This window comes from Hemitrygon akajei, chromosome 6 (assembly GCF_048418815.1).
Source record: "Hemitrygon akajei chromosome 6, sHemAka1.3, whole genome shotgun sequence".
Classification (NCBI taxonomy): domain Eukaryota; kingdom Metazoa; phylum Chordata; class Chondrichthyes; order Myliobatiformes; family Dasyatidae; genus Hemitrygon; species Hemitrygon akajei.
In genome coordinates this window covers 91,270,434-91,294,832 of record NC_133129.1, presented here as the reverse complement: position 1 = coordinate 91,294,832, position 24,399 = coordinate 91,270,434, and the positions used below count along the sequence as shown (strand labels likewise).

Genomic DNA, 24,399 nt, shown 5'->3' with positions numbered 1-24,399 from the left:
ACCATTTAGAAATGGATGGCAGAGGGGAAGAAACTGCTCCTGAATCTCCGAGTGTGTTCCTTCAGGCTTTCCTGAAGGTAACAATGAGAAGGGGGCATGTTCTGGGTGGTGGGGGTTCTTATTGATGGAAGCTGCCTTCCTAAGGCACCGCTCCTTGAAGATGTCTTTCATACAACAGAGGCTTGTACCCATGATGGAGCTGACTAATTTTACAACTTTCCGTCACTTGGCACTGACTGGAAATCTGGAATTGCTGTGGCCTCCGCTGCACAGTGCAAAACTGAGTCAAGGTCCAATTTTATTATAATGTGGCGACCCACTTCCCAGCGCACTCGAACTGGCTCACAAAGTGGCGTGCGCCGGCATTGAGGCCGGTCCCAAAAAGGGCGCCAAGTCTGCTTCACCAGCAAGGGGAAAAGCCCGCGCGTGGGACAGGACTGTGAATATGCGCCCCCCACAGCATTCCCGCCAGGGGAGGGTGGGATCAGGAAGGCTTTAAAGCGAGGCCGCGAAGTTTGAATAAACCTCTTTGGCAACTGCAGCTCACCAACTACGTGTCGTTATTTCAGTGCTGCACGTAGCACACCGCTACAATTGGTGACCCCGGCGGCCCAAACGATATTTGGACCAGAGATGAACGACGCTGCATCTCTTCATGCAGTTTCGTTAAAACTGCCAAGCTTCTGGACGCTGCGACCTCACCTATGGTTCCAGCAAGGAGAAGCCCAATTCCACATTCGGCAGATAACCTCGGATGCCACACGTTACTACTACGTGGTGAGCTCCCTCGACCAGGATGCAGCCGCCCAGGTTGAGGAGTTCATACAGTCGCCCCCGGAGGACGGCAAATACACAGAATTCAAAGCCCTGCTCATAAGGACTTTCGGACTCTCACGGCGCAAGCAAGCTGCCCACTTACTGCACCTGGATGGTTTGGGGGACAGGCCACCGTCGGCTTTGATGAACGAGATGCTGTCCCTGGCCGGAGGACACAAGCCCTGCCTAATGTTTGAGCAGGCGTTCCTGGAGCAACTGCCCGAGGACATACGCCTGCTGCTGTCTGACGCGGATTTCAGCGACCCCTGGAAGGTGGCGGCCCGGGCAGACGTGCTGTGAAAAGCCAAGAAGGAGAGTGGGACGTCCATCGCACAGATCACCAGGCCACGCTCCCAGCAGCAGACCAGCCCAGGCCCGGCCGCAGAGCCCACTAACCCCAGAGGCAGGGGTGAGGAGGCCAACGAACAATGGTGCTTCTACCACCAGCGGTGGGGCGCAGAAGCCCGCCGCTGTAGCCCGCCCTGCAAGTTCCCGGGAAATGCCAAGGCCAGCCACCGCTGATGGCTACAGCGGCTGGCTATCGGGATAGAGTCCTGTATGTCTGGGACAAACGGTTGGGACGGCGCTTTTTGGTGGACACCGGAGTCGAGATCAGCGTCTTACATCCGACGAGTTATGACACCCGCAACAGAGAACCGGGTCCCACCCTGAGGGCCGCGAACGGCAGCACAGTAAGGACCTATGGCACCCGTACGGTGCGGCCTCAGTTCGGCTCCAGCTGGTTCACATGGGACTTCACACTGGCTGCCATAGCCCAACCACTCCTGGGAGCAGATTTTTTGCGGGCTCACAGCCTACTGGTCGACCTGCCAAGGAAGAGACTGGTCCATGCCGAGACCTTTCAAATGTTCTCCCTGGGTGAAGCCCAGTTGCTGGCCCCACACCTAGACTCCATCACGCTGTCCGACAACGACTTCACCAGAGTCCTGACGGATTTCCTATGGGTTCTGGCGCCGCAGTTCACGGCAGCCATGCCCAGACACGGCGTACAGCACCACATCCCGACACAAGGACCTCCCCTCCATGCCCGTGCTCGAAGGCTTCCCCCGGATAAGCTCTGACTGGCGAAGGAGGAGTTCAAGAGGATGGAGGAATTGGGGATCATACGGCGGTCCGACAGCCCATGGGCCTCCCCCCTGCACATGGTGCCCAAAGCAACAGGGGGCTGGAGACCATGCGGCGACTACCGCAGGCTAAGTGAGGCTATGACACCGGACCGCTACCCTGTGCCGCACATTCAGGACTTTGCAGCAAACCTGCACGTCGCCCGGATCTTCTCCAAGGTAGACCTCGTCCGAGGATACCATCAAATCCCGATGCATCCGGACGACGTTCCCAAAACTTCACTCATCACCCCGTTCGGCCTTTTCGAGTTCCTCTGCATGCCGTTTGGCCTAAAGAATGCCGCACAGACGTTTCAGCGGTTAATGGACGCGGTGAGAAGCGACCTGGACTTCGCTTTCATCTATTTGGACGACATCCTCATAGCCAGCACTAGTCGTCAGGAGAATCTGTCCCACCTCCATCAACGCTACGCCCGACTGAGTGAATATGGCCTAACAATCAACCTGGCCAAATGCCAGTTCGGGCTCGACACCATCAACTTCCTGGGCCACAGAATTACTAAAGACGGGGCAACCCCTCTGCCCGCCAAGGTAGACGCAGTCCGCCATTTCCCCCGACCCAACACAATCAAAGGCCTTCAGGAATTCGTGGGTATGGTAAATTTCTACCACCACTTCCTCCCCTCAGCAGCCCGAAACATGCGCCCCCGTTCACCCTGATGTCGGGTAAGGGTAAGGACATTACCTGGGACGAGGAGTCCGCCGCCGCTTTCATTAAAACCAAAGAAGCCTTAGCAAACGCCGCGATGCTAGTGCACCCCAGAATGGACGTCCCTACCGCCCTCACAGTGGACGCATCTAACATGGCAGTCAGTGGGGTGCTGGAACAACTCATCGAGGGTCGCTGGCAACCCCTGGCGTTTTTCAGCAAACACCTACGACCACCCGAGCTCAGATACAGTGCCCTCGACTGGGAACTGTTGGCGCTATACCTGGCAATCCGGCATTTCAGGTTCTTCTTAGAAGGTAGGCCCTTCACCGCGTTCACGGACCACAAACCGCTTACCTTTGCGTTCATGAAAGCATCCGACCCCTGGTCGTCCCGCCAGCAGCGACATCTGTCCTACATCTCCGAATACACGACGGATGTCCGGCATGTCTCGGGAAAGGACAATGTCGTGGTGGACGCCCTCTCCCGCCCTAACATCCAAGCCCTGTCCCAGGGGGTAGACTATGAAGCGCTGGCAGAGGCGCAGCAGGCAGACGAGGAGATCCCTAGTTACAGGACCACAGTCTCCGGTTTGCAGCTCCAAGACTTCCCCGTAGGCCCAGGTGAGAAGACTCTACTCTGTGACGTCACCACCGGCCAACCCCGCCCCGTCGTTCCGGCAGCCTGGCGGCGGCGCGTTTTCAACTCCATTCACAACTTAGCTCACCCCTCCATCAGGACAACCGTCCGGATGGTGGCCAACAGGTTCGTTTGGCACGGACTCCGCAAGCAAGTCAGTGAATGGGCCAAAATGTGCGCGCAGTGCCAAACTGCCAAGGTGCAGTGGCACACCAAAGCTCTGCCGCAACAGTTCCACCCCACCCGCCGGCGTTTCGACCACATTCATGTGGATATCGTGGGCCCCCTGCCAGTGTCGCGAGGAGCGTGGCACCTCCTGACTATCGTGGACCGGTTCACAAGATGGCCAGAGGCGGTCCCGCTCACCAACACCACCTCCGAATCTTGCGCCCGAGCACTGATTGCAACCTGGGTATCTCGCTTCGGTGTACCGGCCCACATTACCTCCAACAGAGGCACCCAGTTCACCTCCAGCCTGTGGTCAGCTATGGCCAGCCTTTTGGGGATACAGCTGCACCACACAACTGCCTACCACCCACAGTCGAACGGACTAGTGGAGCGTTTCCACCGTCACCTGAAGTCGGCTCTCATGGCCCACCTGAAAGGGCCTAACTGGGTGGACGAGCTTCCCTGGGTCCTGCTCGGAATCCGCACGGCACCCAAGGAGGATCTGCACACCTCGTCGGCCGAGTTGGTGTACGGCGCACCCCTGGTCGTCCCAGGAGAGTTCATACCGGCCCCAAGGGGGCAAGAGGAAGAACCCACAGCAGTCCTGGGCAGACTACGCGAGAGGCTTGGTAACCTGGCCCCCATACCCACTTCGCAGCATGGACAGAGCCCGACCTGCGTACCCAAAGACCTGCAAAACTGTAAGTTAGTTTTTGTATGACGGGGCGGACATCACAACGGGGCCACATTCGTGCTGGACATTGGGGGGAAAGAAGAGGTTTTCACAGTGGACCGACTCAAACCGGCCCATGTGGACGGCGCAGCCGGTCGAGATTCAGGCACCGCGGCGCAGAGGCAGACCTCCCAAACAGAGTCCGACTTAGACTGAGGACATTGGGGGGTGTATCGCCGGTTCTGGGGGGGTTATGTGGCGACCCACTTCCCAGCGCACTCGAACCGGCTCACAAAGTGGCGTGTGCCAGCATTGAGGCCAGTCCCAAAGAGCCTTTTCACCAGCAAGGGGAAAAGCCGGCGTGCGGGACGGGACTGTGAATACGCGCCCCCTGCAGCATTCCCGCCCGGGGAGGGCGGGAACAGGAAGGCTTTAAAGCGAGGCCGCGAAGTTTGGATAAACCTCTTTGGCAACTGCAGCTCACCGACTGCGTGTCGTTATTTCAGCGCTACGTGTAGCACACCGCTACAATAAGACTCAGAAGTACGTGTATGTACAGGGAAAAACAGCAGCAGCATCAGATAAGACGCTTTCCCAAGAAAAAGGCAAATTATACATTATACATTGTTTCTTTAAAAAGGAACAGTAAGGGGGGAGGAAAAGGGCCTTGTTTTCGTGTAGAGCGACTAATTTAGTAACAGTGTTGCTGAAGAGTATTGATGAGGATTTTGCTGTGTGGTTCAGGACCGGATGTTTGGAGGGATGTTGCTGTCAACTCTCGGTTGACTGGTCTGTAATGCTGTATATCTGAGTACTCTGTAACCCTGCTGAACTTAGGGATATTGCATCCTTTTCAGTGAGTCCCTGCTGTTCTGTGACAAGAAAAAAGACAGAGGAATGAGGGTGCATTATACCGAGAAGGTTGATGTAGTCCAACAGTCTGTGCTTTGAAGTAAATTTGCCCACCTAGCTTTCCAACAATTCGCAAGCCTCCCAAGAAGATAAATTTGTCCTAAACGTGAGAAAGTCTGCAATGCTGGAAATCCAATGGCAACACATGCATGATGGAGGAACTCAGCAGGTCAGGCAGTGTCAACCTGTAACTGTTACCTGCTCAGTTGAGGAAAAACACGGGAGACACAAAATTACCTCTGAAATGGTTTTTATTCAGAGAGGAGTTCGCAGCCCCACGCACTTCGGGCGTAAGGTAGCCAACTCCCAAGTTGTTGGTTTACAAAGGTCATACTTATACCCAAAAGCAGGGTACTACATTCGCAAATATGGTTACCAATTCGAGTTCATCAATTGATTGGCTATTGCATAGTTAAGCATGCGAAATACTCAGAATTAGCAAAGGTTAAAGCGTAATACCTAGAATTAATACTGACGTACTTCAAAACACTTGAAATAGGTATCCTCAAAATACTTTGCCAAGCACATTGTCTTGTGGTCGCAGGTTCCCTTTTCCTTGTGGTCTCCACGTCTGGCCTGGCACCTTATTTTAGCTACCTCTCCTTACTTCCCCAATGACGTACCTCTCTCTTGTCCTGTCTACATATTTTGCTACAGTTACCCCTCACCCACCCCCTCTACACATACCCCTTACCCTTTTCACGTTCTCAACAGCATCTATGAAAATGAATAAACAGTCGAAGTTTCAGGCCAATACCCTTTTGCAGGGCTGAAAAGGAAGGGGAAGACACCAGCATAAAAAGTTAGGGGGAAGGGAAGGTGATAGGGGAAGCCAGGTGGGTGGGAAAGCTATAAGACTGGAGAAGAAGGAATCTGACAGGAGAGGAGAGTGGGCCATAGAAGAAAGGGAAGGAAGAGGAGACTCAGGGAGGTGCTAGACAGGTGAGAAGAGGCAAGAGGCCAGAATAGGGATTAGAGGAAGACAGTGGGGGAGGGAATCCTTTTTAACCGGAAGGAGAAATCGATATTCATGCCATCAGGTTGGGATCTACTCAGACGGAATATAAAGTGTGTTGCTCCTCCACGCTGAGAGTGTCCTCATCTTGGCACGAGAGGAGGCCATGTACTGACATGTCAGAATGGGAATCGGAATTAAAATGCTTGGCCACCGGAAAGATCTGCTTTTGTCGGATGGAGTGGAGATGTTCTGTTTTCCTAGTACTGGTCTTAAATGAGCACCCCTTTATTGGAATTTGTTTATTTTTGTCGCGTGTACCAAGATACTAAGTTAACAAATTTCACGACACATGCCGGTGTAATAAACTGATTTTGATTCTGGAAAAACCTGTCTTGCACACTGTTGGTACAGATCAAATCATTACACAATGCATTGAGGTAAAGCAATAGCAATGCAGAATAATCAGAATCAGGTTTAGTATCACTGGCATATGCCGTGAAATTTGTTGTGTGTCTATCTGCGTGTAAGTAGTGCGAAAATAGAAATAAAAAGGTAGTGATCATGGTTTCAATGTCCATTCAGTAAATCAGATGGCAGAGGGAAGAAACTGTAACTGAATTGTTGAGTTTGTGTCTTCAGGCTTCTGTACCTCCTCCCTGATGGTAGAAATGAGAAGAGGGCATGACCTGGGTGATGGGAGTCCTTAATGGTGGATGCTGCCTTTTTGAGGTATCGTGCCTTGAAGATGTCCTGAATACTGCAGAGGCTTGTGCCCACGATGGAGCTGACTAATTTTACGACTTTATGCAGCTTACTTCAATCCTCTGCAGTATCCCCCCTCTCCATACCAGGCAAAGATACAGCCAGTTAGAATGCTGTCCACGGTACATCGATATTGGTGAGGCGGGCAGAAGGTGTGGGAGCACAGAGCAGCTCTTATTAATGTGTCAGTGCCACATGCTGTCCACCGATACATCCTGTGCTGTACAGCACTGGGCTCCGTCAGATGAAGCAGGCGGCCATTCCAAACAGGGGGCCTGTGGAGCCACTCAGTGCGCAGAGTCTCTTAATAGCTGGTGCTTTTAGTGAGAGACGATTAAAATCGTCCTCGCAGTTTCTCTGTTGTGGCAACGTTAAGAGTCCGTGACCTCCCACCCAGTTCTATTCAGTCTAACTCCAGTACAGCTGAGGAAAATTGGTCACTTCCAGTCCTGTTCTGCCAGTGAGGCTCCTCTCTATGTAAGCTTCCTTTTCCCCAGATTGCTTAAATCGCCTTATCCATCTTGCATTTAGAATTAATCCCCTCAATTTCTTAAATTAGACCCATTCAAGTCAAGTCTAACATCATTTACTCTATACATGTATACTGTCAAACGAGACGACGTTTCTCTAGACCAGTGTGTAAAATACAGTTGTACACACAATACACAATAACTTAGGAAGATGAGAATTAAATCTACAAATGAATTATGCATAGATAAACAAAGTAAAGTGCATAAATTAAATACTGTAGGTTACAGTACAAGTTATCCAGTGACATGCTGAGTGTGATGCAGCAGGGAGTTCAGAAGCCGAATGGCCTGAGGGAATAAGTTGTTTCCCATCCTGACCATTCTTGGTTTTATGCATCGGAGTCCCCTGCCTGGTGGTAGAAAGTCAGAGGATGCTGGATGGAGCGTGGGATCCTTAATACTAAGGGCCCTGCTTATGCAATGCTCCTGATATATGTCCCTGATAGATGGTTGGGAGACCATTTTTGCTTTAAAAATTCTTTCATTTATTTGTTTGTTTATTTGTTTTTATTTAGAGATACAGCAAAGTCCAACAAGCCACACCGCCTAGCGACCTACCTATTTAACCCTAGCCTAACCATAGAACAATTTTACGATGATCGGTTAACCTACTGACCTGCTTGTCTTTGGGCTGTGGGAGAACAGGAGCACCCAGAGGAATCCCGTAGTCACAGGCAAACATACTCTTTATGGGTGGCTCTGGAATTGATCTCTGAACTCCGATGTCCTGAGCTGTAATAGTGCTGCACTAACTGCTGTGGTACTGTAGCGCCTATAAATCAGCCCATCAGACTTGGATTTAAAAATAACAAGCTTGCTGACAAGTTCCAAACTTCTAACACTTTCTCTTTGCAGATGTGTTTTCAAAACTCACTGCTGCCTCCCAGAGCTGTGGTAGAAGCAGCTGAATTTACAGTGGCTGATGACAGCAGGACCCCTTCCACTCCTTCCATGCCTTCTACCTCCTTCTGTCCCATCGGGCAGGAGATAGAAAAACCCAAAATCACATACCGCCAGGCTCATGGACACTTATCCCACTGTTACCTGACTCTTAAAAATACCTCCCATCAAAGTTCAAAGTAAATTTATTATCCAAGTACATATATGTCACCATATTCAACTCTGAGATTCATTTTCTTGTGGGGCATACTCAAAAAATCCATAGAATAATAACCATAATAGAAATAATGAAAGGCCGAACCAATCTTGGCATTCAAACAGAGTGCAGACGAAAACAACTTGTGCAGATACGAAAATAAATACATAAACATCAAGAGCATGAGATGAAGAGCCCTTGAATGTGAGTCCATTGGTTGTGGGAACATTTCAATAATGGGGCAAGTGAAGTTATCCCCTCTGGTTCAAAGTTGAGGGTTAGTAACTGTTCCTGAGTGTGATGGTGCGAGTCCTGAGCCTCCTGTACCTTCTGATGGCGCTAGTGAGAAGAGAACATGTCCTGAGTGGTGGGAGTTCCTGATAATGGATGCTGTTTTCCTTCAACAGCATTTCATGTAGATGTGCCCAATGGTGGGGAGGGCTTTACCTGTGATATACTAGGCCATATCCACTACTTTTTGTAGGATTTTCTGTTCTAGGCCATTGGTGTTTCCATACCAGGCTGTGATGCAATATACTCTCCACCACACATCTATAGAAGTTTGACAAAGTTTACACTTGTAACGTTTATAAAATCAAACACTGAAGATGAATTCTTGATCTCCCAGTCCACCTTGTTGTGGTTTTCATCTCATTCCTTCCTTGCACTGTACTTTCTCTGTAGCTGCCACACTACATTCTGCAATCTCTTTGCTTTTTACATGATGTATGAATGGCACGAACTGTCTGAATGCAAACAGGACAAAGGTTTTCCACTGCATCTCAGTACATATAAAAATAATAAACCAATATTCTATCCCCCTTTCCTCATCATCCCTCCACCCCAAAATACTGAAAACTTGTTGTTATCATCATTAGCGTATGACGTAGGCGATCATGGTCTTCCATCTGTCTTTAATCTGAGAAGTTCTAATAAGCTCTTGAAAACTTTTACCTGTTTATCCCTTGATGTAACTCGTTAATATCACGCACTGTCACCCACGATTTCTCCTTCCATTAGTTTTTCCCATTACTGCAAGATGTTTGGGCTTCTCTTCTCTCGGTGCATGTCCCAGAAATTCCACCTGCCGTTTCCTGATTGATGATATCAGCTCTCGTCTTATTCTGGCTTTTTGCAGCACTTTCTCATTTGTTACTCTGTCCTTCCACGATATTTTCATCCTTCTTCTCAAAAACCACATTTCTTCTGCTTTGAGTCTTCCTTCGTTTTGCTTTGATATTGTCTAACATTCGCTTCCTAATGTTAGTGTGGAATGAACGTGGCACTGCAACACTCCGAGTTTCATACCCATAGAAATCGTTATTCTTCAGTATCTTGAGGCAGCATCATTACACTGATGCCCAGGGATGGAGAAGTCTAGAGAAAGTGGTGAACATAGCCCAGTCCATCATAAGCAAAGCTTCCCCACCAATGTAGTACATTTACATGGAGCACTGTTGTCATCAAAGACCCCCACCAGGCCGTGCTCCCTTCTCGTACAACCATTGGGCAGAGGTACAGAAGCCTTAGGTCCCACACCACCTTTTAACCATCAGGCTCCTGAACCAGCGTGGATAACTTCACTCACAACAACACTGAACTTATTCGACAACCTACAGACTCACTTTCAAGGTCTCTACAATTCGTGTTGGCAGTATTACATTTACTCATTTGCATAATTTGTTTTGTATTGCACATTGGTTATTTGTCACTCTTTGTTAATGTTTAATTTTATTTGGAAATGCTTTGTATTTTATTTTCCTGTAGTATATGGTAACATAAACATACTTTGTTAATAAATTTTACTTTGACTTTGGGAGGAAGCCCCCAGTTTGATCCTGACTTTTCTCACTGCCTCAATGCATGAAAGCTTGCAGACATGGTGAAAAGGTTCAGTTGTTGTTCAGAGGAAACATCAAGATGGGGAAGAAATATGATCTAAGTGACTTTTACTATGGAATGTTTGGTGCCAGATGGGGTGGTTTGAATACCTCAGAAATTGGGATTTTCACTCATAAAATACTACAACTCAGAAACAGGCCTTTGGCCCATCTAGTCCATGCCAAACTATTATTCTGCCTAGAATCATTGACCTGCACTCGGACCATAGTCCTCCATACCCCTCCCTTCCATGTACCTATCCAAATTTTTCTTAAATATTTAAATCAAACTCACATCTTCCACCTGCACTAGCGGCTTGTTTCACACATTCACCACCATCTAATTGAAGAAATTTCCCCTCAGGTTTGCCTTAAACACTTCACCTTTCACCTTTAACCCATGACCTCTAGTTCTAATCTTATCTAACCTCAGTGGAAAAAGCCTGCTTTCATTTACCATATCTGTGTCCCTCATAATTTTATCTTACTGCTTATCAAATCACTCTTCATTCTCCTATGCTTCAGAGAATGAAGTCCTGATCTATTCAGCCTTTCCCTATAACTCAGGCCCTCAAGTCCTGCAAACCTATTTGTAAATCTTCTGTAGACTCTTTCAGTCTTATTGACATTTTCTGTATAGGTAGGTGAACAAAACTATGCACAGTGCTCCAAATTAGGCCTCACCAATATCTTGTACACAGTCTCTAGTGTTTACAGAGAATGGTGTGACAAAAAAAACAACATCCAGTGAGTGGCAGTTCTGTGGGAGAAAATGCCTTGTTAATGAGAGAGGTCAGAGGAGAAGGGCCAGGCTGCTTCAAGCTGACAGGAAGCTGAGAGTTCAAATAACCACACGTTACAATAACGATGTGCAGAGAAACATCTCTGAACACACAGCACATCAAACCCTGAAGTGGATGTGCTACAGCAGCAGAAGACTGCTCTGGGTTTCACTGCTGTATCTAATAAAGTGGCCACAGTGTGTATTTGATTTTATATAGCTCTATAAAGTCACCCCTCATTCTCTTGTGTTCTCAGCCTGGTCAACTTCTCTCCATAACTCAGTCCCTCAAGTCCTGATAACATCCACGTAAATCTCCCCTGCAGTGCGGTGCTCCAGCTGCAGCCTCACATTGTGCTGACCTTTGTGTATTATTGCAGATTACGTCCACCCTCGACCCGGTTGGGAGAATCCAGATGCGGACACGCCGCACCTTGAGGGGTCACTTGGCCAAGATCTATGCCATGCATTGGGGCACTGACTCCAGGTTCGTACATTGGCTCACATGTGATGGCGTCATCATCCCTTTACACAGTGGCCTTAGCATAAGAAAATTCTGGGGCCTTTGGCAGAACCTCTTTCATGTGGAGTACACAGGCTGACGACCCAGCATTAGCCTGGGATGCTTTTTAAGGTTGGGCTCTGCTTTGGATAATTAAGTGCGGTTCTTCAGTGTACAAAGGTAGGACACGTACTGTGACTGGTGGAGAGTACTGAAGAACAAAGAGACCTCAGTATACAAGGGGAGGGCACATACCATGAATAGTGGAGAGTATTGAGGATCAGAGGGACCTTGGTATTCAAGGGGAGGATAAACACTGTGATTAGTGGAGAGATCATGGCCCGATTGTGAGGGTCTTTAATCTAGGCATCATCCTGGAAAACATCTTCTGCACTCTCTCTAAATTCATTAATGGGTATGAGCCAGGAGAAGTTGGAGAAACTTGGGTTGTTTTCTCAGGAGTGTTGGAGGCTGAGGGAACACCTAATAGAAGTTTATAAACTTGAGATGCATAGATAGGGTAGAGAGTATGTTGTTCCCTAGGATAGAAATATCAGATACTAGAGGGCAGGCATTTAGGATGAGAGAGGAAAAGTTTAAAGGAGATGTGCACACAGAACGTGAATAAATGTAACTTGGGACATTACTCCCAACAGGCCACACCTAGAAAAGGAGTCGAAATCAGTCTTCCTCCAAGTAAAAAATTTACAGAAAAGATGCAGCATAACTTGTGTAATAACTTGGAGGAAGTTTGGAAGAGCCAATAGTGGAGAATTATTACTGTAATACTGTATTGGTGCATGCATTAATATTGAGCGGGTGAACAGGAAGGCTTGCTCTTTATCTCAGTATTATTACTGCCATGGGGGTATTTATTACATATTGATGGCCTGCAGTCGTGGATTCCTTTATGACACACAACACAATTTTGATGGCTATTTAGTCAAAGCACTTCAGAATCCAAATCAGGTTTAATATCACTGGCATAAGTCATGAAATTTGTTGCTTTGTGGCAATACATTGCAATACATAATAATAATAATAATAATGAATTATATATATATTTTTTAAAGTTAAATTAAATTGAGTGAAAAGGGACATATATATATGAAACGTGTATAAATTTTTTTTTCAATAGGTAGGTACATTTAATGTCAGAGAAATGCATACAATATACATCGGGAAATTCTTTTTCTTTACAAACATCCATGAAAACAGAGGAATGCCCCAAAGAATGAATGACTGTTAACCGTTAGAACCCAAAGCTCCCAGCTCCCTTCCCCACACAGAAGTGGCAACAAGGCAGCAACCAACCCCCACCAGCAAAAAAAAGCATCATTGTCCCCCACCGAGCACTCAAGCGTGCAGCAAAGCATCAATAAAGACACTTGCAGTGCCCCAAAGACTACTCGTTCACCCAGTAATTCAACATACCATAGGCTCTCTCTCTCCCTAATAAGGGAAAAGGAGGTGTCCTGTTTCACAGCGAGAGGGGAGATGTAACAAACAACTTGCTGATTTATGATCTTAAAAGTCTGTTGCGTCGCTTTCTCCGAGCTTTGCACCCAGAGAGTCGGCCCCAGAATTCAGGTCTCTGGACATACAGCCCACAGCTGCTAACCTGCTGCTCTTGATGTTCCGTGTTCTCCCGCAACGCTTCAGTCAGGGGCACCAGTCTTGAATCAGCCCATCTCCAGAGCCATGAAAATCCAGCACCTGGGTTAGTCTTCCAGGCCGCGTCCTTGGGATATCAAAATGCAGCCGGTTGTGAAGCCCCGAGAGCGGGTCCCATTCCCACAGAGAACCAAAGTCAAGAGTGCAACTCCAGGTCAGGGTCTTCAAAAGAACCTTGAAAGGGAAAAATATATATCAAAGATAGAAATAGAGCTGTTTCTGAAGATGCAAGCAAAGGAGTTGCCGTTTCGCATCATCATCACTTTGCTGATGTGCTTGTGAGTGGCATTGAAAACCTTACTTGCAGCATCAGAGGCCCAACATTCACAAGAAAAACATAAATTATACATTTTTTAACAAGAAAAGTCCATTGTAGGGCAAAATAGTCAGAGTGTTGCTATGACTGTTTACTGAGTAGAGAAAGTTTGCAGTGCAGAGCACTGACTGAAGGCATTGAATGGACATTATAGTTTTTTCTCCTGTCCAGTTGGGAGGGTGGCGAAAGAGGTTTGCGGTGCAGGAACTGATGTAAAAGCAAAGGATTTCTTAAGACCTCATTGGAAATGCACACATTCTCTGTTGCTGACTCGTTTGATTTTGCTTTCACTGTTTTTGTGATTCATTCTTCTTTGTGTTCATCCCACAGACTGTTAGTAAGCGCCTCTCAGGATGGAAAATTAATTATCTGGGATAGCTACACAACAAATAAGGTAAGATTCTGCAGTATGCCACCTGTTTGTCCTCTAATCCCTGTGATTTCGGACTGACATTCTCAGCCCAGAACATCCTATCCGTCGATGGTGCTTGACCTGCTGAGTTTCTGAGTGATGCACACAAATATGCTGGAGGAAGTCAGCAGGGTAGGCAGCATCTATGGGAAGGAATAAATGGTGCATGTTTCGGGCCGAGACCCTTCATCAGGACTGGAAAGGAAGGGGGAAGAAGTCAGCTTCTCCAGCATTTTGTATGTTGCCCTTTTAAAAAAAATTCTGATAGAGCAGATGAGATTTACATTCCCTCCCTTGCGGGGGGAGTGGAGTTGCTGTGAGCTCATGAACTGCGATAAAGGGTCACTTGTTGCTCCTTCACTCTGCGTCACAATGGGACCTTTTTTGAACGTTGATATGGTTACTTCCCCCACCACTGGCAGCACAATGGGATCTCTATCTCTGTTTCTCTGCAAAAAAAAATGCACGATGCAATGTGATTTTTAAAAAATAAATTCACACAGTGTCTCTCGTGGTAAATAGTGATCTTTGGCCTCACTTGGTCTCCTCTCTGATCTTCGCAAGATTCAGGCAGAGGCAAAGTTAAAATGTCACGTACATCAAAACATCAAAGTCCAATTATTATCAAAGTGTGTGTATGTTATATGACCTTGAGATTCGTCTCCTAACAGGCAGCCACAAAACAAAGAAACCCAATTCAATCCATTTTAGAAAAAAAACCGTCAAACACCCAATGTGCAGAGAGAAAAGCGCATCACGCAGACAGTAACTGCAAGCAAATAGTGTTCTGAATTGAAGCCAGCAAAGAGAGTTCAGTGCAGAGTTAGGTCTTGAAGCAGCAATCTGAATGAGCCCACCCCTCGTCGCATACAGTGATTTGCATTAATGACGGACACATTCAGACGATTGTGCTGTGGGCAGCCTGCAAATGTCACCACACTTCTGGCGCCAACATAGCATGCCCACAACTCACTAACCCTAACCTGTACGTCTTTGGAATGTGGGAGGAAACTGGAGCTCCCGGAGGAAAAACACACGGTCACAGGGAGAATGCACACAGACAGCAGTAGGACTTGAGCCCTGATTGCTGGCACTGTAAACTGCTCTGCTGACTGCTATGCCACTGTGCGTTGACCCAAGGATTTATAAACTGACAGGCTGTAAAGCGCCAACTCGATCATATTTTGTTTAGAAAGCACAAAAGACTGAAAGTCTAAAATAAAAACAGAAAATATTCACCCTTTGGTCACCATCTGTCGAGAAAGAAACAGAGTTAATCTGGTTGATATTTTAGTTTGGGTGTCAGGGTGGAGATGCACTCTACCAAAGGAGGTGTAAAATGCTGCTTCCCTCTGCTATCCTGCAAGTCACCCTTGGGTACTCTTGTAGCACCTGCTTAGCCCTTTCCCCCTATCGTGATCAGGGTCACGTGAAGCCATGGGAAGTAGGTGGTAGATGGTTGTACGAGCAGCTGGTGCATATCACAAGTCCTGGTTATGTGACCTGTGACACCAGGCAGACAATCTCTGAACGGTTTTGATAATGGGTGGGGTCACCTGACTTTGTAAAGACACTGCCCAGAAGAAGGCAATGGCAAACCACTTCTGAGGCAAAATTTGCCAAAAACAATCATGGTCATGGAAAGACTGCAATCATACAACACAGCACATAACGAATGAATAGACCTTAGGGTAGTTTTATACTCATACAGCACAGAGATGCACAAGATGGCAGACACTGGAATCAAAGCTGCAAACCATCTGCTGGGAAACTCGGCAGGTTGAGCAGCATCTGTGGTGAGGGTGGAAGGCAGTGTCAAGTGTTGAGTCGAGATGCTGCGGCAGGACTGAGAGTGAAGAGGGTAGGTGGTCAGTGTACAGAGGAGACAGAATTAAAGTTCCATTTCTCTGATGCGTGTTCTGTGACGTCAGATGGTGTGGAATTTAAGACTTTTGTGCCTCCTGACCACTGGTAGCTACAGGAAGATGGCATCACCTGAATTTGGGGGGGGGGGGGTGTCTTTGTTGGGTGGATGATGTGAATCAAAGCTCTCTCCCACCCCTCTGTGAACCTGAACCATTCCAATCAACTTGTTTCTTATTCACAGGTTCACGCCATTCCACTCCGGTCGTCCTGGGTTATGACCTGTGCTTATGCCCCATCTGGTAATTACGTTGCCTGTGGTGGCCTGGACAACATCTGCTCCATCTACAGCTTAAAGACCCGCGAGGGGAACGTGCGAGTGAGCAGGGAGCTCCCAGGTCACACAGGTAAGGCAAAAAGGGGACTAGTGAGGGAGACCACCAAGAAACCTTTGACAATTCTGGAGGAGTTACAAGCTTCAGTGGCTGAGATGGGAGAGACTGTGCATACAACAACTGTTGCCCAGGGGCTTCCCCAGTCACAGCTTTATGAGAGAGTGGCAAAGAGAAAGCCACTGTTGAAAAAAAAACTCTCATGAAATCTCGGCTAGAGTTTGCCAGAAGCCATGTGGGAGACTGAAGTCAGCTGGAAGAAGGTTCTATGCTCTGATGAAACCAAAATTAAATTTTTTTTTGGCCATTAGACTAAACCCTATGTTTGGCATAAGCCAGGCACCTCACATCAAAAACACACCGTCCCTACTGTGAAGCATGGTGGTGACTGCATCGTACTGTGGGGATGGTTCACTACAGCAGGCCCTGGTCGGCTTGTGAAGGTAAAGGGTAAAATGAGTGCAGCAAAATACAGGGAAATCCTGGAGGAAAACCCAGTGCAGACTGCAAGAGAACTGTGAATTGGGAGAAGATTTCTTCTCCAGCGAGACAATGACCCCAAGCATAGAGCCAAAACTACACTGGAATGGCTTAAAAGCAACAAAGTTAATGTCCTGGAGTGGCATGTCTGAGTCCAGACCTCAATCCTATTGATAATTTGTGGCTAGACTTGAAAAGGGCTGTTCACTCACGATCCCCATGGAATCTAACAGTGCTTGAGCAGTTTTATAAAGAGGAATGGGGAAAAATTGCAGCGTCCAAATGTACAAAGTTGATAGAGACTCAAGGCTGTAATTGTTGCCAACGGTGCATCTACTAAATACTAACTTGAAAGGGGTGAATACTTATACAATCAATTATTTTGTGTTTTATATTTGTAATTAATTTAGATCACTTTGTAGAGATGTTTTCACTTTGACAGGAAAGAGTATTTTTCTGTTGATGAGTGTCAATAAAAGACAAATCCACTGTGATTCAATGTTGTAAAACAATAAACCATATTAAACTTCCAAGGTGAATGCTTTTTATAGGCTCTTTATGTGACTAAAACTTTTGCACAATACTGTCTGCTGGCACCAATATATGTGCCATCACTTGCAAGCTGCCCAGATGTGTGTTAACGCGAATGATGCATTTCATCGTGTGCTTCGATGTATGCATGATAAATCTGCAGTGAGAGAGGGAACATTTTCTTTCCATCGCCCAATGGTGACTGCCGCCCTGCTCACCCTCCTTGTCCATTCTCTCGTAGGTTATTTGTCTTGCTGCCGTTTCCTGGATGATAACCAGATTGTCACAAGCTCTGGTGATACAACCTGGTGAGTATGCTAGCAACTCGTGGGTGGGGTGGGGGTGGCAGTGCATTAATGTTCTGTCCCTGGACAGAGAGTGTCCTAGATTGTACGCAAAGCAGAGAGCAGGATTGGTTAAAGCAAGTCATGTTGCAGCACTTAAGGGGAGCCCGGACAAGCATATGAGGGAACAACTGAGAGATAATGCTGATAGATTTATTTTTTCATTCCCTTAAGGGATGTGCACTTCATAAGCAGAGTCACCATTTAAATACCCATCCCTAGTTGTCCAGGTGAAGGTGGAGATCTGCCATCTTTTCATTCTTTTTACAGTATTTTTATTCAGAAGAAAAAAAAGATTTACAGAGTGCAACACATAGATACATCTCAACATAACTTGTGTACATTCATATATTGTAATAAAATTGATCAAAATGTTATAGCATAACACATAAAGGTATACCACTCTGTAATCAAAAATTTAAAGATAGGTCATACATCATAAAAGAATTTTTTTTATATAAAAAAAAGTCAACCCCCTACCAACTACCAAAGAAAAAAGCTGATAGATGACAATGGATAATTAGGAAAAAAAACATATTCACTTAAGAGAAGATAAAAATATACATAAAAGTCTGTGCACTGTTAAACTTTATAAATTGGAAAAGTAATTTAGGAAAGGTCCCCAAATATAAAAAGATTGTTTTGAATTTAAGACTGAGCAGCGGATCTTTTCTAAATTTAAATAAGACATAATATCACGTAGCCATTGAAGGTGTGTAGGAGGGGTAGACTCCTTCCATTTAAGCAAGATTGCTCTTGCTAAAAGAGAGGCAAAAACTAAAACCTGTAGGTTAGGAGTATTTAAAGTTATATCTTCATTTGCAATAATACCAAACAAGGCAGTAAGGGGATTTGGGTCAAATTGGACCCTAGAAAGTTGAGAGAAGGTATGAAATACTTGGTGGAGATCCGCCATCTTGAACCATTGCAGTACTTGACGTGTGGGATGATAGGGAAGGAATAGTGTCTGAAGGAATGGCAATATATTTCTGTTGGGTCCAGTGATCTTGTGTTCCAAAGTTTCTTTAGAAATCACGAATGAACCATAAAATCTGTTGGTTATGACTGCTTATTATTAAAAGAACAAAGAACGAACAAGTAAAGGAACAAAGAAGATGTGGTCATGTTATACGAAGAACTGGCTCAGGTTAGACGAAAAAAACAAAGACATTCTGATGATAAATACCTATGAAGTAGCCTACAGAGAAGCTTCTAGAAAAATGCAGATAAGATAGAGGCACGTAAGAGGCTCTTAGAAAGGTATATGAGCATGCAGGGAGTGGAGGGATATGCACCATGTGCAGTCAGGATCAGTGAAATTAGCTTAATTATGGCCCTCCAAGAGTAGGAATGAACATCAATTGTGGCTCTGCCATCTTCAACCACTTGCTGAGAATTACTGTAAAGGCTGAGATAGAGTGGATGTGGTGAGGATGTTTCTGAGCCTAGGACCAGAATAGATGGATGTCGATTTAAATACAGTTGAGGAAGAATCTCTTTAACTAGAGGGTGATTGGTCTGTGGAATTCATTGCCACAAAAGGCAGTGGATGCCAGGTTATTGGGTACATTTAAAGCGGATGTTGATAGGTTCTTGATTAGTGGAGGTGTCAAAGGTTATGGGGAGAAGGGTTGAGAGGGTGAAAATAAATCAGCCATAATCGAATGGCGGAGCAGACTTGATGGGACAAATCGCCTAATTCTGCACCTAAGGGGCAGTACTGTAGTGTAGTGGTTAGTGTAACATTATTACACGTTCAGTTCTGCCACAGTCAGTAAGGAGTTTGTACGTTCTCCCCGTGACCACGTAGGTTTCCTCCAGCAGCTCCATTCCTGCTGGTTAATAGTTAATTAGTCGTGTGCGTGTAATTTGGCAGTGTGGGCTTATTGAGCTGGAAGGACCTGTTACCATTCCGTATCTCTAAATATATTAAATAAAAATAAATGGCTTGTGGTCTATTATGGTTTGTTATTTAGAATCTGTGGATATAAGGGTGTAGTCTTAGGTGTGCTGCAATCTGCTTCACCAGGTATTAGAACACAGAACAGTACAGGCCCTTCGGCCAACCTTTTAACCTCCAAGATCATCTAACCCCTTCCCTCCCACAAAGCGCATTTTTTTTCATCCATGTTCCATTCTAAGAGTTTCTTAAATGTCTTTAATGTATCTGCCTCTACCACCACTCCTGGCAGTGTATTTCATGTATGCAATACTCTCTGTGTTTACAGAAAAATTACCTCTGACATCCCTACACTTTCATTCAATCGCCTTAAAATTATGTCACCTTGTATTAGTGGTTTCTTCTTCTTCTCCTACTTGGGCCCTCAGCTCCCGGTGGAGCGCAGTTCATCGATGACCTCCCGTCTCCACCATCCAAAGTTGATGGTATGGCTGGAGTTCATCAATGTTTCTGTAATCCACTGTATCAGCCTATACAGCTTCACCAGAGCCCTGTTGGCCAGCCTTACCCATTTTCACCTCTCACGATGGGGATGTAAGATTGGATTTTGAGAGCTATTAGCCATTTATGCCCTGGGGAAAAGTCTCTAGTTAATTAACTCGATCTATGCCTCTATCATCTTGTACACCTCTATTGTCACCTCTCACCCTCCAATTGCCTTAAAATTATGCCCTCCTGTATTAGCCATTGGCACCCTGGGAAAAAAAAGGGTGCTGGCTGTCCACTCTATCAATGCCTCTTATCATCTTACACACCTTATATTGTCAGCTCTGATCCCCCTTCATCCCAGAGAGGAAAAACCCTAGTAGCTCACTCATTCTAGCTTCATAAAACATGCTCTCTAATCCAGGTTGCATCCTGGTAAATCTCTGCACCCTCTTTAATACTTCCACGTCCTTCCAATAATGAGGGGACCAAATGTATTGATCTGTTTGTAAATGTTGTTTCCCCCCACAGCGCTCTGTGGGATATTGAGACCGGGCAGCAAACAACTACCTTTACGGGCCACAGCGGAGACGTCATGAGCCTCTCCCTCTCCCCGGACTTCAAAACATTTGTGTCGGGTGCCTGTGATGCCTCAGTCAAGCTCTGGGATGTGCGGGACAGCATGTGTCGACAGACCTTCACCGGTCATGAGTCGGACATCAACGCCGTCTGTGTAAGTTTGGCCGGTGGCTACGTGTTGGGAGGGGAAGGGCATGGGTTGCCTGCAGGGGAGGGGAAGATGTGCCAACACAGGGCACCAATGGATGGGTCAGAGTGAGGGCAAATGGGACTGGCTTAGATGGGCATCCTGGTTGGCATGCCTGTTAAACTGTGAGGACTGTTTCTACAGGTTGTTCATGCAATTCCTTAACATTGGAGGTACATTTATTATCAAAGTATGTATGCAGTATACAACCCTGAGATTAGTCTTTTCCAGAAAGCCATGAAACAAAGAAAACCATGGAAGTTGTTCAAAGAAAAACATCAAACCCCCTCCCAACACAGAAAAAACAAATGGCAACAAGGACACCATCCCACTCTGCGCCCCCACGCAATAAAAACAAGTCACACAGATGACAACATGAACATCAAACCCCAAACCCCTCATGCAGATGGTAACTTTGATTATTAAAGTGTTGATAGGAACGGGAACATATGTCATTTACTGTCCCTGAGGGTGTGCGGGTTAACAGTGGCTTCTAAGAACTGCACTCAAGTGCAAGTGACGGTCATTGGTTTGGAGAGAAGTTTTGTTCCTTTGTTGGTAGGGTGTGTCTGATGTTGAAAGTAGAGCGAGTGATGTCAAACACTACCTCATCACGCCCAGGGCAGTGGAAATCTGTCCTGCTGTCCCCCACCCAGTGAAAAGGCTACCAAGCATTGAATGGGCTGAAAATTTCATCCTGACATTGATGTTTTTTTTTTAATTAAGTTAGGGTAACAGGGTGGAGATGCATCTCCACCAAAGGAGGTGTAGGTCAGTCCTTCCCTCCGCTAACTTACCGGTCACCCTTGGGCAAGGTGTAGCACCTGCTTAGTTGTACATTCAGAAGAAATCTCAATGAAATCGTAGATTAGGAGATATATTTTGCCCATTGAGTCTTGCCCACCATTCAGTCGCAACTGATCTTTTTCCCTTCAGCCCCATTCTCCTGTCTTCTCGCCATAGCCCTTAACATTCCTACCAATCAAAAGCCCAGTAATCTCTGCCTTAACTACATCCAATGAATTGGCCTCCACAGCTGTCTGTGGCAACGGAGTCCACAGATTCACCACTCTGGCTGAAGGAATTCCTCCTCATCTCAGTTCTAAAGGGGCTTTATCCCTTTATCCCGAGGCTGTGTCCTCGGATCCCAGACTCCCCACATTCACTCTATTGAGGCTCATCAGGTAGGCTTCAGTGAGATGTGTATAGATTCAGCTGGCACAGGGAGGATGTTTCCACCTGGCTGGAGTGCATCTGAAACTGTAAGCGCAGTCTTGGGACGTGCAGAAGCCTTTAGGGTTGAGAAGAAGAGAAATTTCTACACCAGGAGAGTGATGTTTTGTTAAAACAGTGATGGGGGTGCATGGAATGCACTGCCAGTGCAGGTGATGGAGGCAGATACATTAGAGAAATTTAAGAGACTTAGAGAGGCATATGGCTGAAAGAAAATGCAGGGCTCTGGGTGAGAAGGATTAGATTGATCTTAGAGTAGGTTGACGCAACATTATGGGCCGAAGAGCCTGTACTGTGATGTACAGTTTGATGTTTCATATTCTACCACAGAAAGTAGGTAGGTAGGGTTGCAAAATGTCTTTGTAACAGGCAGAGATTTCTAGATACAGAAGCCATCAAGGAGCTTCAGGAGAGAACGGGGACCCAGTACTGAGGATCAGTCAGGCTCATATTGAGCAGGCTGCCTGGGATCAAGTTCCCTCCTCCTGCCCCATGTCTACAAAGGCACTAATGCAGATCAGTCTGAGTGGTCTTTGCCCTACACCACTGGTTGAGAGTGATGGGAATGGACGGAAGAAGGTGAGGGAAGGGTTCACCTGTTGATTGATACCTTGCTGCAGATACCAAGAACTGTAGACGCCGGAAATCTGAAATTAAAATGAAAGATCGGGAGTGCTCAGCAGGACTTGAAGCATCTGTGGAGAGAGAAAAATGGGAGTAACCCGTCAGAGCAGCGAACGGTAGAAAGTAACGGATGAAATGCTGGATGAACTCAGTGGGGCAGGCGGCATCTGTGAGGGAAAAATGTGGGCTCTTGACATTTCAGGTCAAGACCTTCATCTGGTTGGACAATGGAAGTGTCTTGGCCTGAAACGTCAAGAGACCATCCCCCCCCCAAAAAAAAAACACATGTTGCCTGACCCACTGGATTCCTCTGGCATTTTGCCCATTGCTCCAGATTCTAGCATCTATCGTCTTGCATGTGAGCAAGATGGAAAGCACATCAGCAGAGAAGAGGAGGAAGTGGCAGGTGGATAAGATGAAGGGAGTATCTCTGATAGGTTGAGACCACAAGGGTTAATGTGGCAATCTACTTAAGAAGGTGTAACCAGTCACCTATTAACAAGTATCTCTCCCTCTCTCCCTCTACACATTCCCAACCCCCCCTCTGCCCTCTCCCCACACTGACACACCCCTCCTTCCCTCTGTTTTCCCCATCTTCCTCCGTCTAATCCCCCCTGCTGTACTCTGAACTCCCCCAACACCCCCCTACTCTCAATAACCCTCTGTCCCTCTCTCTGATCCCACCTTTCTCTGCCTCCCACCCTATCTTCCTGTCTTTCTCTCCTCCCCCACCCCCTTTGCTCTTCAGTTCTTCCCCAATGGGAATGCCTTTGCCACAGGGTCGGACGACGCCACTTGCCGGCTGTTCGACCTGCGGGCTGACCAGGAACTGATGATGTACTCCCACGACAACATCATCTGCGGCATCACATCTGTGGCCTTCTCCAAGAGTGGCCGCCTCCTGCTGGCTGGATACGACGATTTCAACTGCAACATCTGGGACTCCATGAAGGGCGACCGTGCTGGTAAGTCTTCAGTCTTCAGCATGGACCCCAGGCCATGCCAAGGCTCCTGAATACCAGTTAACATAATAACCCCTAATTCCTTTTTGTCTGTATGTCCATTCTCAGCACACTCACCTACCTGTGGTACTGTGCCAAAGTTTTAGGCACCCTAGCTATATTTAGAGGTATGTACCTAAGACTTTTACACAGTACCGTATCTAAGAGCTTCTTGAACGCCACATCATACCTGCCTCCGCCACCACCCCTGGGAGTGAATTCAGGCACCCACCACTCTCTGTGTAGAAAAAAATACCTGCCCTGCTCATTTTTATTTTGAGATGCAGCTTCAAACTTCTTTAAACATTAACCTCCATTCATCTTGTGTCTCCTTTAAACATTCCCCCTTTCACCTTAAATGTGTGCCTTGTAGATATGTTTACACTTAGTACAGATGCAAAATAAATGTTTCATATATTATGCAGACTTTTATATTGATGTTAACATCAATAAAAAAAAACTCCTCAATCTCAGCGTTTAAAAGAAAAAGTATTCCTCCAGCATCAGTTACTGTTTCCAGGCGGTAATGCTGTCTGGTAGAATTGTGCGCTAACTATGTCATGCTTTCAAACTCAACCAGTAAGTAAGGGTGGATTGTGTTGAAATCTCGCCCCCCCCCCCCACTTTCATATCCCTCAGACCAGACTTATCGTCGGATGAATTTCTGAATTCCTAAAATGGTTACTCTAATCCATGGCACATTGGGAATCACGGTGGTGATTTCAATGTGGCACAAGGGTAGGCTGCACCTATAGACTCGGTGACATGAAACAGTAGTGCTTCAGGCTACGATTGAGGCATCGGGGGTCATTGAAACAACCCAGTTAATGCCATTCTCCTCAGGAATAGTGCAGCCAGACACCTTG

General features: G+C 46.6%; 1 protein-coding gene across 2 annotated transcripts in view; it reads left to right on the top strand.

The window, feature by feature from the left end:
* LOC140729260 (guanine nucleotide-binding protein G(I)/G(S)/G(T) subunit beta-2) overlaps positions 1–24,399 on the top strand; it is a 145,167-nt gene that overhangs the window by 112,252 nt on the left and 8,516 nt on the right. For both annotated transcript variants that reach the window (XM_073048839.1, XM_073048840.1), the window contains 6 exons: positions 11,390–11,496; positions 13,832–13,895; positions 16,021–16,183; positions 17,421–17,487; positions 20,441–20,642; positions 23,281–23,497. In XM_073048839.1, coding sequence (XP_072904940.1) covers positions 11,390–11,496; positions 13,832–13,895; positions 16,021–16,183; positions 17,421–17,487; positions 20,441–20,642; positions 23,281–23,497 — 820 coding nt within the window. The remainder of the gene's footprint in view (positions 1–11,389; positions 11,497–13,831; positions 13,896–16,020; positions 16,184–17,420; positions 17,488–20,440; positions 20,643–23,280; positions 23,498–24,399) is intronic.